Source organism: Prionailurus viverrinus, unplaced genomic scaffold, assembly GCF_022837055.1.
Source record: "Prionailurus viverrinus isolate Anna unplaced genomic scaffold, UM_Priviv_1.0 scaffold_45, whole genome shotgun sequence".
NCBI classification, from domain to species: Eukaryota; Metazoa; Chordata; class Mammalia; order Carnivora; family Felidae; genus Prionailurus; species Prionailurus viverrinus.
Genome location: NW_025927610.1, coordinates 1,759,825 through 1,773,990, shown reverse-complemented (window position 1 = coordinate 1,773,990; position 14,166 = coordinate 1,759,825). Strand labels below are relative to the sequence as shown.

Sequence of the window (14,166 nt, the reverse complement as noted above, 5' to 3'; positions counted from 1 at the left end):
CAGAAACATACCTGGGTTTGTACTCTTAGGACCAGAATATGATTATGCCTGATTCTTCCCACCAAAACAGACATTTCCAAAAAAGTTAAATATGTGTCAGTTGTTTAGGCAGAAATTGGTTTTTCATTTTAAAATAACTTCTCTTTGGGATGCCTGGGTGGCTCAGTCAGTTGAGTGTCCTGTTTCTTGGTTTTTGGCTCAGGTCACGGTCTCACAGCTGTGAGATTGAGCCCCTAGTCGGACTCCACGCTGCGTGTGGAGCCTGCTTAAGACTGTCTCTCTCCTCCTCTGCACCTCTCCCCTGCTCATGTTCGCTCTCTGTTAAAAAATAATAATAATAGGGGAAAAAAAACTTAGCCTTTAAGTAATACAAGTTTACTGCACAAAATTTAGGGAAGATACTAAAATGGAAATAAAAATCTTTGTAATCCAACCACTCAAAACCACAGTTCCAATTTCATGTGTATCCTTTCCGTTTTCAGTGTCGTCCTTTGCATTTCTTTGATTGCTTGTGAGCTGTACCTTTTCACGCACTTAACTACGTTTGTCTGACTTACCTGATCGGTGATTGAGGACCTTTGCCACTTCCTGTAAATGATAGCCACTTATTTTACCTTAGAAGAAGGTTGTATTTATCAGTACGTCTCCATGGGGGACAGTGACCTTAATTAAAGATACTGGGGTTTGCAAACCAATGTGATAAAATAGTTGTTTCTGTAAGTTATGAGCCACGTCCATGAGTGTGTGAGTACGTTCGTGTAAAATGCACACGGAGTGTCAATTGCAGAAGTGAGCCCTTCTGTTCTTCTACGAAATGGTTCTGTATTCTGCTTCCGAGTTGAGTTTAGATTTGTGAGGGACCTCAGCCGGAGCTTTGCCGTCTGGGAACGTGTGGGACAGTGTTGCAGGCAGAATTGCCAAGCAAGTAGGGGCCAGCCCCTGGCATTCAGATCTGCTCTGCGCTCAGTACTTTCTGTGGATGGTGGCTTCATGTACTTGTTCATGGTGCTCAAGATGATTAGAAAGAGAACTTTATTTTTTATTTATTTATTTTTTTGAGAAAAAGCACACGCAGGCCTGTGCATGTGCGTGGGAGTGGGAGAAGGGCAGAAGGGGAGAGAGAAACTTATAAGCGGTCTCCATGCCCAGCATGGAGCTCGATCCCACGACTCTGAGATCATGACCTGAGCTGAAATCAAGAGTCAGATGGTTAACCCATTGAGCCACCCAGGCGCCCCCGAAAGAGAACTTTAAATCAGAGCATTTTATTGTATGTAGAGAAAGGTACAGACAAGAAGGAAGTACAGCACCTAGTTATTTCAGACTTGGTGTGATTTGTGTGGGGGTGATCGGTCCTGTGATTGGAACCCCCTGTTCTGGCGTGCTGGAATGCCAGCCTGAAAAAGGGAGGTGGTGGTCTGTGGGTAGACCATGTTTCAGGCTTAACCACCTTGATGGAGAAGGGTGATGAACCCCAGGTGAGTTTCAGATACTTTTTTTAAGTAAATAAACCTTACTTTTATGTTAGGCTTGTCCCGAAGCTGTTTTATAAATGTGACCAAGGACAGGCCGACCCAGTGGTGGCTGTGGCGAGAGACCAAAGCAGCGTTTACCTGAAACTTCTCATGCACGAGACTCAGCCCCCATCTCACTTCTCCGTCAGCACCATAACCAGGTACATGAGCCGGGTGCGTCCTGAGGTCGTCGGGAGGAGGTGCCCTTTCCCGATGCCTCTCTTTTGGGCTTTAGTCCCTAACGTGTGTTCTAGAGAAGAAGCTTTAGGTGAGAGTGTTCCAGTAGGTGTTCTCCTTCGGTGGGATAGTTCTCTGTTCGGGATGTGCCGTCCCGCCTCTTCACTTGATACACTCTGCCGCCGTCGCGGTGGCGACATCAGACATCTTGTGATCCATTCGTTACCAGCCACGTACCAAGAAGTGTATTTTCGTGTGTGACTCCTGGGCTGGGTCTTAGCTAAACACTTGTCCGTTAAGTTTCCTCAGATAACTTGGCGCTGCTAGTGCGGAGTCCAGCTCGGTTGTCAGGCCCCTCGTTTTGAGGCGACCTGGCGGCTACAGAGTGGCAGCGGCAGTCGGGCGGTCTGCGGCGATCACCGTCACGTTTATCGTGCAAGCTCCGGCACGCCCCACGGGTGGTGCCCACGGCCCCCCAGCTGGTCTCGGGTCAGCGGCGGGGACAGAGGAAGTCGCCAGAGCCGAACCGCTCCCAGGGAGTGAGGGTTCCTTAGAGGCTGAGTCTGCACAGACGCCTGCAGAAGCGATGCTAGGAGAGACGTCATGCCGTCTTAACGCTCGGTTTTAAATGTTATTTGAAACATGAGCTTTGTTTGTGACTCTCCTGTTAGCGGCAGTTTCTAAAAAGCTTGGACTAAGCGGCGTCGAAGCGGAGAAGTTCGTTGGATGCTTTTGCTCTGAATTTGGAACTCGGCTTGTCGGATTTTGAAGCTGTTCCTAACTAGATATTTTCTCTCCTCATGTAAAGATTGCTTTAGAAAAACACATGAAAATAATTTTCTCAGAGAAATCCCTCGCCCCTCTGCCCCCCCACCCGCTTTTTTTTTTTTTTTTTTTTTTTTTTTTTTTTTTTTTTTTTTTTACCCTAAGAAGTGGCATTTTCTTCTCTCTGAAAAGAGAGACTATTTATTCAGGGTAAATATTCCTTTAACAGAAGAAACAAACGCCACATATGAGTATCTGGTCGTCAGGGGCTGAACAAGCCTTGGGTAACCTGCCATTTCAGAGGGTCATTTCAGAAAGTGACGATTTCAGTGCCAGCAGGGAGGAGTGGCACATTGCCTGGCCACCGGTTACTGGCCGCGGCCCCGAATCTCCCCCTCCCGCCTCCGGCCTCGGCGAGGTGGCTGTGGTGGCCGTGGTGACTTTGCCGCCTGCCGTTGGGGAATTTATGGGAGAAGAGAAAAGAACTATTCTCCTGAGATTCATTTCTGGGACCTGAGGACCCCGAGGGATTCAGAAGCGAACCCAGCACTAGTCCTGCGGGGGCCCCGCTGGTAGGGCAGGGGGCGGACGGCCTGCACGTAGCTTCACGAAGGGTTGAAGTCCATGTGCCAGGAGAGGGGTGACGGAGAGTCCGCGGTGCTCCTGCACTGGGGAGAATGCTTTCTTCTTTCCTGGAATCAGGGTAGCTTCCAGAAGGATTTCTTCCAACTTCGGAGTTTGAAAAATGGGTGCTTTTGGCAGGTGGGGAGATTTCAGGCGAGGCTGTGGTGGGGGGGAGCGCTGCAATGGGGTGGCCGCAGGAGGGTAGGGATCGCAGTGACCGGGTGTGTGTCTAGCCTCTCGTTCACCTCAGAGTCAGGACTGCTGTAACTTCCTAGAGGCTTTAATCTTAAACTTTGAAATGCCATTTGAATTTTGAAACTACCATAAGCTTTAGTGGTAGATTTGAAGTCTCCGTGTTTCCGTGTTTTTCTTATTAGAATATACAGAGGCTATAACCTACTGCCGAGCATGACAGACGTCACTGTGGAAAATAACCTCTCGAGAGTCATTGCGGCAGTTTCCCACGAGCTGGTCACGTCGACCACGCGAGCACTTACGGTAAGTCCCCTGGGTTGGTGTTCTCGAAATTGATTGTGGGTGGTTTGTGCGGTTGGTTTTTAATGGTGACGGGAGGTGCTTGCGTTCGAGGTCTTCTGTGTGGGGCTTATTCCCTAGGACTTGTGTCCCAGGGAGCAGAGTCTGGGCTTATTGGATTGGGCGTGCAAACAGCCATTTTGTTTCTGATGATGAAAGTAACACGTGCTCATTGTCAAAAAATTCAGTGTAGGAAGACATGAGAATGAGAATAAACACTCCCATAATCCGGGTTGGTAACGTGTCAGAAGTTCAAACTGCCTCTGATGTAACGGACTCGGTGAGTGTGTGATGGGCGCTACGGGGAAGAAGCAGACACACCAGCAAAGGTTTCTGTGTGGTGTAATTACGCGTGTCGTCGTTTGCGACACTGACGTGGAAAAGAGCCGTTGCATCCAAGAGTGCAGGGGTGACCCCATTCCAGTGATGACGGAGATCTGTATGTGCAGCAGAAGGTTCACACACCTGTCATCGCGGTGCTTGGGAGAGTTTTTCATTCTGTAGAGAGACGGAATCTGGGTTACAATAGAGAGACCAAAGGCCACGTGTGATTATGTACAGTCCGATCTCTGTTGGGAAAGGTCGTATTCACACGTGTCCGTTTCTCATACTCAGGAAAACGACTGGCAGAAAATGGCCAAAATGGATTTTAGGACTACGATTTTTGTTTCATATTTTATCAGATACTTATAAATTTCCTAAAATGAACAAGGGTGACCTTCATAATTAGGAATAGAGGATATTATACAAAGTTGCATTAATTTGCTGTTTCCCCCGTCATTTATTTTATGTGGCAGAAGAAATACTCGCATATTGTAGAAAAATCCCAACAATTATGATTGGGTTGTCTTGATAAGTATATAGTGCCTTTTAAGCCTTGATATTGTTTGGCCTCTTTGTACTTTGGTCTTCCCTGGATTTGTTTAAAGTTATCATAAGCTTCGTTTATTTGTATTTATTGTGGCTTCCATGTGTCGGGCACTCTTCTAGGCTTGGGATGTAAACACAGAGAGGGTCCCTGTCCTGTGCCTCTCGCGGCCTGGTCAGGAGGTGGACATCAGTGAGCTCCCTCCAGCACGGAGCAGACCAGGGCATGGGGAGGGCGTGGGGCCACTGCCACTGTGAGCAAAAGGGCTGTGCCGGCTGCTGGCCTCCCGTCACGGCATAGAACGGTCCCTCCTTAGCGCCCGTGTCTCACTTGTCCAGTTCTGCCCTTGAAGGACGGATCAGTCCCCTGGTAGGACACATATCGTGAGACACAGACCTCAATTCTGTTTTCATTGTTTGTACTTTCTATAAAGGGTGAAAGGAGGGTCAGTGTGATAAACACTTTTTGGTGCGTGGCTGTGATTTTCCTGTCTTTTCCTTCTTCAGTTCGGATGCTGCGAGGCTTTGTGTCTTCTTTCCACTGCCTTTCCAGTCTGCGTTTGGAGTTTAGGCTGGCACTGTGGGTATGTATTGTTCTCAGCATGTGGCTGTCTTCGCTTATGTGATCCACACATCGTTACTGGGATCTCCTTGTTTCTTTCTTAAATCTTGTATCAGTTTGACCTTTTGGAAAAATACCCAGCAGAGTGCTGGGCTCTGCCCTTTTAGCTAGTGACAGAGCTCCTAAAGATCTGAATTCGCTGTGACTCCCGTGGGTGTCAGTCGCCTACTTGTCAGTGCTTTGGGGGATTTCAGGGTGTGACTTGTAGATTCATTGTAGGGAATTCACATATGTTGGCAAGACGTCTCTAATTGGCTTCTCTCCAAAAGTCTTCGCCGGGTATTAGAAATTTGGAAACGTTTTTTGTTTGAAACCAAATAATATGACCTATCATTCAAAATCATGATGAGCTACAGTGTGTAATTTAGGAACTTGTACTTATATTAGCACTTTTCATTTAAAAATGATTTTCTTCCAGGAGATGGCCCTAATAGCATCTGTGAAATAATTTCAAGTCTCCTGTGACACTAAGAAATAAGCTTTTACTGTGTGTACCAATGACTGAGAAAAATTTTGGGACTCACCATCAGTTTTTTTTTTTCAATGTTTATTTTTGAGAGAGAGACAAAGTGTGAACAGGGGAGGAGCAGAGAGAGAGAGGGAGACACAATCTGAAACAGGCTCCAGGCTCTGAGCTGTCAGCACAGAGCCCGACACGGGGCTCGAACTCAAGAACTCTGAGATCATGACCTGAGCTGTCATCGGACGCTTAACCGACTGAGCCACCCAGATGCCCCAGGGCTCACCATCACTTTAAAAAAAAAAAAATCTTTTTTTAGTGTCTATTTATTTATTTTGAGAGAGTGAGTGTGTGAGCGGAGGAGGGACAGAGAGAAAGACACAGAATCTGAAACAGGCTCTATCTAGCCTCTGAGCTGTCAGCACAGAGCCTAATGCGGGGCTGAAACCCACGAACCGTGAGGTCATGACCTGAGCCGAAGTTGGATGCTCAACTGACTGAGCCACCCAGGCGCCCCTCACCATCCCTGCTTAAAGTAAATCTGCAGATTTGTGTCTGTGTCAGCCTATGACCAGCTAACATTTGCTTGGAGTGGATGGATTGCGTCCTCCGGTCTAGAATGATTGCTTCCCTCTGTCCACAGGGAGTTACTGAGCAGCTGCGGTTTCTGGTCATAGATCCAGTGCCTGACCTGACTCTAGGCTACTTTGGCATTGGAGTAAAATATGCTAAGTCAAAATTCGAAGAAAGTTAAAAAGTTATAAAAGTAAGCAGTTTCAATAGTTATAATCAGATGTGCTACCTGGTTTCATTTCTCTGAGTTTTGTGGAGCTGAGGTGTATGTGCAGGAAGGATGTTAGTTAACAATAGTAAAATCGCTCTGTGAGCTGGTACAAAACGTACGGTGATAGGCCTTCGTGGTTCATGGGAGAAGGCAAGACTGCTTTACAGCTTTTGTCATCTGACCTGCCCGTGTTGGCTTCCAGGGCACCCCCACTGAGCGTGTCCGGTGAGTCCAGGAAGAGCTGTACTGTTGGCATGGCCACGGTCATCCTCACCTTGCTCTCGTCAGCTTGGTTCCCGCTGGACCTCGCAGCGCACCAGGATGCACTGGTGCTGGCCGGAAACCTGCTCGCAGGTAGTGGCGCGGAGGTGGAGCAGGGGCTTCAGGTCCAGAGCTGTAGGTTTCTTTTTGAGGGATGGGGTGGTGCGCACGCGAAGGAGAATATTGTGAGGCCATCGCCAGGATGGTTCCAGCCCTTTGTCAGAGTTCCCGACGTCAGCAGCATGCATGGATGTGAGCTATAGGCATCTATTCTGGGCCGACTGTTTTAAAGGAGCCCTTTTCCTGCCCAGCCCCTCAGCCACAGGTAAACCTGTTCCTAATTTCATTTTAGTGGGCACCATGTGCCAGGCACAGTCCCAGGCACCACAGCTGTAAGAAAGGGCGGTGTGTGGGCTCCGTTCACAAGTCACATGTGGATTCAGCGGGTGACGCATGTAAACTAAGTACAGTGGCTGCCCAGAGTGGCCATCATCGCTCTCTTTAAACACCAGGCGGAGGGCGTAGCCTATTTGAAGGCATAGAGACACAAAAAAATTTGTGACATGTGAGGACTGCAAGTAGTTGGGGATGTTAGGTGAGATGAGGACTGACAGGGAGGATGCGAGGAAGGAAGGCCACTGAACTTGACAGGTGGGCTGCCTCGCTAAGTGCTCCTTCAGTATGACGTCCTTTTTGCTGTGCCACGTCATGGCAGAATCTCATGGAGGGGCTGGCAGTGGGGCTGGTGCATTTGCACGGTCCGGTCCCTCAGCGGCTTCAGTGTGGCTTGGAGGAGAAGGTAGGGAAACCCTCTTAGGAGGCTCATGTCGTAGTCGAGGTGAGAGAGTCTGAACGGGATAAATGGTGGTGGGCTGACTGGAAGAGGATGCAGGGGGCAGGATCAGCAGGCCTCGGCCCCCGGTTCGATTGGGGTTGAAAAGATCCGGGGCGCCTGGGGTGATTGGCACGTCCTGACTGGGCGTACGTACTGTGGTGATGTTAGGAAGGTCCACCGGCTGGAGATGTCCGGCAGACTCAGAGTGGATGGGTCTAAATGACTTGCCTACTCATTCCTTTCCCCCACATTGTGCCGCATCACAGCCAGTGCCCCCAGATCTCTGAGAAGTTCGTGGACCTCTGAGGAAGAGGCCAACCCAGCAGCCGCCAAGCAGGAAGAGGTCTGGCCGGCTCTGGGTGACCGGACCCTGGTGCCCATGGTGGAGCAGCTCTTCTCCCACCTGCTGAAGGTGATTAATATCTGCGCACACGTGCTGGACGATGTGGCTCCTGGACCGGCAATAAAGGTAACCTTGGACTCGGCCGCCGTTTAGCACAGAGTGACGTCGTGGGTGTCAGACATGCCTTCGTGACTCATCTGTCCCTTCCTTAGTCTTTTTCACTTTAAATGAACAAAACCGCTCATATGGTGACATTGGATTTAACGCCATAATATGTCAACCAATTTATAGCTCTTTTGGTACCGTCATCGGTTACTGTCGTCTCTGAGGGGAAAGCTATCTTTATTCTTGGCTTTCAGCATTAGCCAAGAAAGCTCATAAGGAAGTTGCTGGCTTATTAGGTAACTAACTCATCTGCTGTCTCCTGGAATGTTGGCAGATCGCTCTTCTGTGAAGTGTAGCTCTATCAAATCAGCTTCCCAAGTGGTAAATTGTTTGCACAGTGAATAAGGTAGATGAGCTCACTTATAATTATATCCGATTATTCGCACACTCCTGTGTCCTCTATCTCAGGTTACTTCCATCTTGAAAAAACTCCTCTAACTTCACATTCTGCTTCGACTGCCGTTTGGTCTCCTTATCAGTACAAACCTTTCTGAAGAGTGCCGTCTCCCCGCTTAACACCTTAGGGCCTCCTGTGGCTGCAGCCATCGATTCCCCAACCTCCAGGGGTCGGCTTTCGGCCACCACTCTCCACAGCAACTCTCCCTGCCAAGATTGGTCCTTGGGTCTCGTGGGCACCTCTCGGGTCCTGTCTTCTCCTGTGTATCGCTCGGTACCGCCACGCAGGTCCTGAAACAGTCATTCCTGCTGGTCTCCGGGTTTTTCTCTTGTTTTTCTCCAACCAGTCTGCTCGCCGGGCCTTCTCCTGGTTTCACCTCTCTGCCCACCACTGATGATCTCCAGGCTCTGTCCTAGGTTGGCCTCTCTTGATATTTCCTGGGCCAGTTCTGTCCAGTACAACTCTCTGTAATGGTGGGAACATTGATGTCTAGGCCAGCCAGGACAGTGGCCACCAACCACACTGACTGATCAATTGAAAAGTGGCTAGCGCAACTGAGGAACTGAACTTCTAATTTTGTTTGTCATTAAATGGCCACGTGTAGATAATGGCTCCTTTACGGGACGGGGCAGCTCAAGGTGGTCAGTCCTGCTCTTACCGTTGGTATTTAAACGTCAGAGACCCCAGGTGTGTCTTTGGGGTGTCAGTCCTGGGACGCGCCATGCATCTCCTTGGATGGCTCGCAGACTTCAGGTGTGCTCTGGATCTGAGCTGCTGAGCCTCGCCCCTGCCCGTGCTCCCCTCACTTTGTGCTTTGTCAGCTGCAAACGTGGTGGTCATCATAGCTCCTTGTTTCATCAAGTCCTGTGTTTTCCCTACTGAATATCTTACAAAGACCCGTATACACGTGCACACATGCACATACATGTACACACACGCACACAAATGCACACATACCCGTATAGGTGCACACGCACATACACACTTCTCTGTGTGTTCACTGCCACTATTCTGGTGCAAACTGGTGACCTGATGGAGTACTGCTACAGCCTCTTTTCTTCTTTTTCTTCTTGTTGAGACCACATGTTAATGAATACACCCTGCAACTCCAGCATAATTCGTATGCCATACGATCCTTTTGCTTACAGTGTAGGATTTGGGTTGTTTTAGTACGCCCAGAGCCACTGGGCCATCACCACCACCAGCGTAGAGTCCAGAAAGGAACACGACACATACCTTTAGCTCTCACCCCCAACCTCTCGTGCCCCCCAGCTCCAGGCAGCCACCACCTACTTGCTGTTTCTGTGGACCTGCCCGCGGCGGACACGTCATGGGAAGGGACTGTGTGGTCCGTGTCTTGTCGCTCCTGATGGCAGCTTTTGCCACACTCCGTCCGCTTCCCTGACGCTGTGGGGAGAGAAGCAGAGCTGAGGCCCAGTGCCCACTATGTGCCTCCTGCAGTTCTGTCTCTGTCCAGTGGACCCCTAGCTCTGCTGCTCATTAGCCTTGACGTTGAATACGTTCCTTCACCTCTGAGCTCGTTTCATCATTTGAAAATGGGTTCAGAACGTTGCTCCGTACCCTTTTTCCTGTCCTGGCTCCCACAGAGTGCCCTGGTTGCCACTGGAGGTGATGGGTGGGCCCCGCCTGACCCCCTTCACGGTCCACCTGTGAAGAAGTTCTGGGTCAATCCCTGCCACGTGTGATGGTTGTGTGGGTCAGTGTAGCTGGTACACTTACCGCGTGTGAGCTCCGTAAATGAGGATTCCGAGAAAAACCAGATTGCCTGGGTTGCTTGCTCTGCTCTGGGAATGGGAGACCACATCTGCGAGTTTCAGTTTGCGTGCTGGTTCTACTTCCTTCACAGACTCTGGTTTTTGTTGCAGGCAGCCTTGCCGTCCCTAACAAACCCTCCTTCTCTAAGTCCGATCCGCCGGAAGGGAAAGGAGAAAGAGCCGGGAGAGCAGGCCTCTGCGCCCTTGAGCCCCAAGAAAGGCAGCGAAGCCAGTCCAGGTATGAAGTGTTAACGGGCAGGGGACATGGTGTGTGTCATCCAAAGCCAGGACTATGCTTATGTTCGTGCCGAAGTTAATGTGATAACTTGGTATTTTCTGGAAGTAAAACACATGGCAGTGGAGCCGGGGAAAGAGTTTCCTCAGTGGGGGTTCGGATACTAAATATTATAAATATCCCTAACTGTGTCCAGACCGTGTTCTGGTCTTGAGTGCCTCTTAGTGTCACTTGCCAGTATGTGGCCACAGAGGTCTGCGGGCCTCGGGCCCCTCGCAAGGAGCCCTGCCTGCTGTCCTCCCCGTCCCACTTCTCCCTGCAGAAGAGAGTAGAAGAGACCCGAGTTTGAGTCGGGGAGGCGGTGTAGACGGCTGGGAGCAGAGCTAGCCGATGAAATACTTGGTTCTGACATGTGAGGCCCTCTCTAGTTGGAAGTGGCAGGTTTACATTTGGGCGCACTGCGATGGGGTTCAGTCATGTGAGTGAACGGGACCCAGAAGCTCAGATCGTGGAGCAGCTTCTAGACCTGGGACGGTCTCAGGACAGAAGGGGCCACGGTTTCGGGGGAACCTTGCGGTTTCCACCGACCAGGCAGCCGCTGTGGGCTGGGGAGCCAGGGCGACCCGTCCTGTCCCGCTCCCGTCAAACCTGTCAGCACGCTGCCTCACGGCGCCTGCACAGTTGTGGTCTCCTAGTCGTTTTGCTTACAGAGTGTTTACGGGAAGGCTTTTTAAAAGCTGCTCTTTTCTAGGGATTGACTATAGGACACAGGAGGATTTGCCAGCTTTAAAAGCTTCAGAACTTTACAAATGTAAAGTTACAGTATGTCACTGATACTCTTTCTGGTGGATTAAATCAACTAAGGGCTCCAAGTTGAAGATCTTTAAAACTTGAGTAGTATAGTTTCCATATAGTGCTTGGCATTTTAATGTTTCATGTCCATTTCATGATAATATGTACGCTCTTTACAGCGTTTAAGCACGTTGGTTGCTTACAGGGCGCGTGACCTGCACCGGCCAGGGCTCAGCGCCGTTGTGCGCTGGGGAGCCTCAGGGAGCCTCAGGCTCCTGGCAGTTGTGTGATTGGCCGGAGGTCATTGAACTAGTCGTTCCTCTGATTTGCAAACTGGCAGCGAGACCGTAACAACAGACAGTAGCCTTACACCGCTGTTTTCCTTTTCGTCTTGTTTTATTTTCTGGGGACTGCCTGGATTCTACTTATGTCTAGCAGTCAATTTTTTGTTACTTCTAGTTAATCAAAAAGAGGAAGAATTTGAATTTTATTCTACTAGAATACCTTTAAAAGCCATTATTGCTAGTAACTTCTTTTAAACGTGGCAAGTGTTTACTTTTGATCTAAAAGTTTATTTTGTGTGGTACAGCCTCTCGACAATCCGACGCCTCAGGGCCTGTTACAGCAAATAAGTCCTCATCACTGGGGAGTTTCTACCACCTTCCTTCATACCTCAAATTGCACGATGTCCTGAAAGCTACTCACGCTAACTATAAGGTACTGACCGCTCCTTTTGTAAGAATATGCACGTGCTCAGATTTCTAATAGATCATGGATGTGTTTGTTAAGATTCGCAGCTTGTGTGTGTACATACACGTACATACGAGACAGCGTGGGGTGTGCGCTGTGACGTTTTTTTCAAGTTTTGTCTTCAGCTTTGTTTATGGTAGCTTTCATCATATCAAAACGTAAGGTTTCTGCTGGAGTCGCAGTCTCTCTGTGGGTTACCGGGGCTGTGTCTGGGCCTCCCAAGGCCACCCCCCACCTTCAGAGATTTTCTGGCAAGACTCTGGGACTGGCGTGTAGTCGTTCTCACAGCTGGGACTTCTACCACAGCGTGGAGTCTGCAGGGATCCGTGCACAGGCTTCCCGTGTTCTCTCTGTCCTTTGAGGGCCACAGAGCAGCTTTGTCCCCCGAGCAGCGGAGGCTTCCTCTGCCTGGCACGAACTGAAACCTCAGCCTCGCAGAGGCAGGTGTGCGACGTAAAACGTGGGATTCCTTCCCAGAGTCCAGGCTCAGGGAACCAGCCCTATCAGGGAAGGTTTTCTATCAGCGTGGGGGACCTTCGATTGGTCAAGTGCGTGGACACCACCAAGGGCCCACCTTACAGACCGGTTTCTGTCTGTTCTGTTAACTCTTCTGCACGGGTATGTTTCGTACCTCGGGCCTTCTCACACTGAGATGGTTAAGGAAAAATCTACCACGATTTCTCATAGGGCTTTTCGTTGGTTAGCTGCCTGCCCAGTTTCCCTGGCACTGTCTCCCAAATAATCCAGTTTTCATGCACTAACTTATCTGAAATACGACCTTTATCAGATACTAAATTCTCATAGTTCTGTATTTCTACTGTTTTGTTACATCCGTCTATCTGTTCATCTTTTAGAAGCACGCGTGCTGATTGTGTAGCTGCTCGGTATATTTTTTGAGGTGGTCAGTCCCCTCCGTTCTCCTTCAGAATTTTTTCTGGATGTTCTTTTCTTACTCACTTTTGCATGTGAACACTAGAATAAACTAATCTAGTTCTAGAGAATCCTGAGAGTATTTCCATTGGGATCATGTTAATTTATAGATTAATTTGGGGAGAACTGGTATTGTAGATGTTAAGTCCACCTGTCCAGAGTGTGGGATGCTTTTTTGTTTATTGAAAACTTCTTGTATATGCCTCAGATGTACCTGAAATTTAAAGAATTTGAAAAAGAATTTTTGAAGATTACTTCACACAGATGTTGCACATTTCTTGATAAGTGTGTCCCCAGATGGTCATTATCTTTTGTTATTGCTATAGGTATTTTTCAGGGTTTTTGTTTGTCTGTCTGTTTGTTTGTTTGAAAATGATTTATGAACTTTACCTGGCTTTTTTTCTGGAGGATATCAATACCTTTCAAAGATCAGAGTATTTGACCACGTTTTACAGAAGATTCAGAGGCTCTTTTTTAGCCAGTGTTTCTCATGTCAACCACCCACATAGCAGAGGGCGCGTGGGAAATACCGCACAGAGGTGTTTCTTTTCTGCCTGTTCTCGACTCCTGTCCTGAGTCCTGGGGCCCTCTTGATGATCCCAGTGTCGGCTCCCTCTTTATCATTTCCCCTCCGGGACATCCTGGGCTCCACGCTGTACCCCGTGCATCGTGGCCCCCGGGGTCCCGGATGCCCGCCTGGATCGGTGTGTTTGGAGTGCCTGGCACATGTGACATCCGTCACACTGCCCCTCCACCTCCTTCATTACTTCTTTATTCCCTCTGTTCTGGCTGTACTCCCACCCTGGCCCTCGTTGTCCGCCCCCCTCAGAGCCCCGTGGCCCTGCTTCTCCCCTGCGACCTCTGTTCTTTGTCAAGATAGGCCTTCCCATGCGCATGCCCCTCGCCCCCTCGTTCTGTCGGGCCTGCTGGAGGTGAGCCCCTACCCTCCTGTCCCTGTGGGATGTGGCCCCATGAAGTCACCTGTCCCTGTGTCCCCACTCGCCCTTCCTCTGCCTGCTGGAAACCACCTCACGGTGACACAAGAGCATCAAGGTTTTCACCTTCTGTGTGTGTCTCCCCTGCTGTCCTGCCCCTCGACCCAGGAAGTGCTTCCTCTGTCATCACAGCTGGCTGGGTTTGATTTCACGGAGCAGACTCCATTCTCTGTTGTAGCACTTTGCAAGGTTTTTTGCCAGTTTTTATTTTTATAGTTGATCCCTCCCCTTCGCCCTTCTTACACATCGTATCCTTGGACCTGACTCATTCTCAGTCTGTTAAATAGGGGAGTTGCTGCATAATTTAATTCAGCTAGGCCCTTCCGAATTATAATTTAATC

At 49.4% G+C, this 14,166-nt stretch overlaps 1 protein-coding gene across 3 annotated transcripts in view; it reads left to right on the top strand.

Annotated features, from left to right (window-relative positions):
- The window catches only part of HTT (huntingtin), a 146,400-nt gene that overhangs the window by 56,495 nt on the left and 75,739 nt on the right, over nucleotides 1-14,166 (top strand). For all 3 annotated transcript variants that reach the window (XM_047847150.1, XM_047847149.1, XM_047847151.1), the window contains 7 exons: nucleotides 1,529-1,675; nucleotides 3,458-3,578; nucleotides 4,989-5,065; nucleotides 6,550-6,701; nucleotides 7,710-7,912; nucleotides 10,235-10,361; nucleotides 11,740-11,867. In XM_047847150.1, coding sequence (XP_047703106.1) covers nucleotides 1,529-1,675; nucleotides 3,458-3,578; nucleotides 4,989-5,065; nucleotides 6,550-6,701; nucleotides 7,710-7,912; nucleotides 10,235-10,361; nucleotides 11,740-11,867 — 955 coding nt within the window. The remainder of the gene's footprint in view (nucleotides 1-1,528; nucleotides 1,676-3,457; nucleotides 3,579-4,988; nucleotides 5,066-6,549; nucleotides 6,702-7,709; nucleotides 7,913-10,234; nucleotides 10,362-11,739; nucleotides 11,868-14,166) is intronic.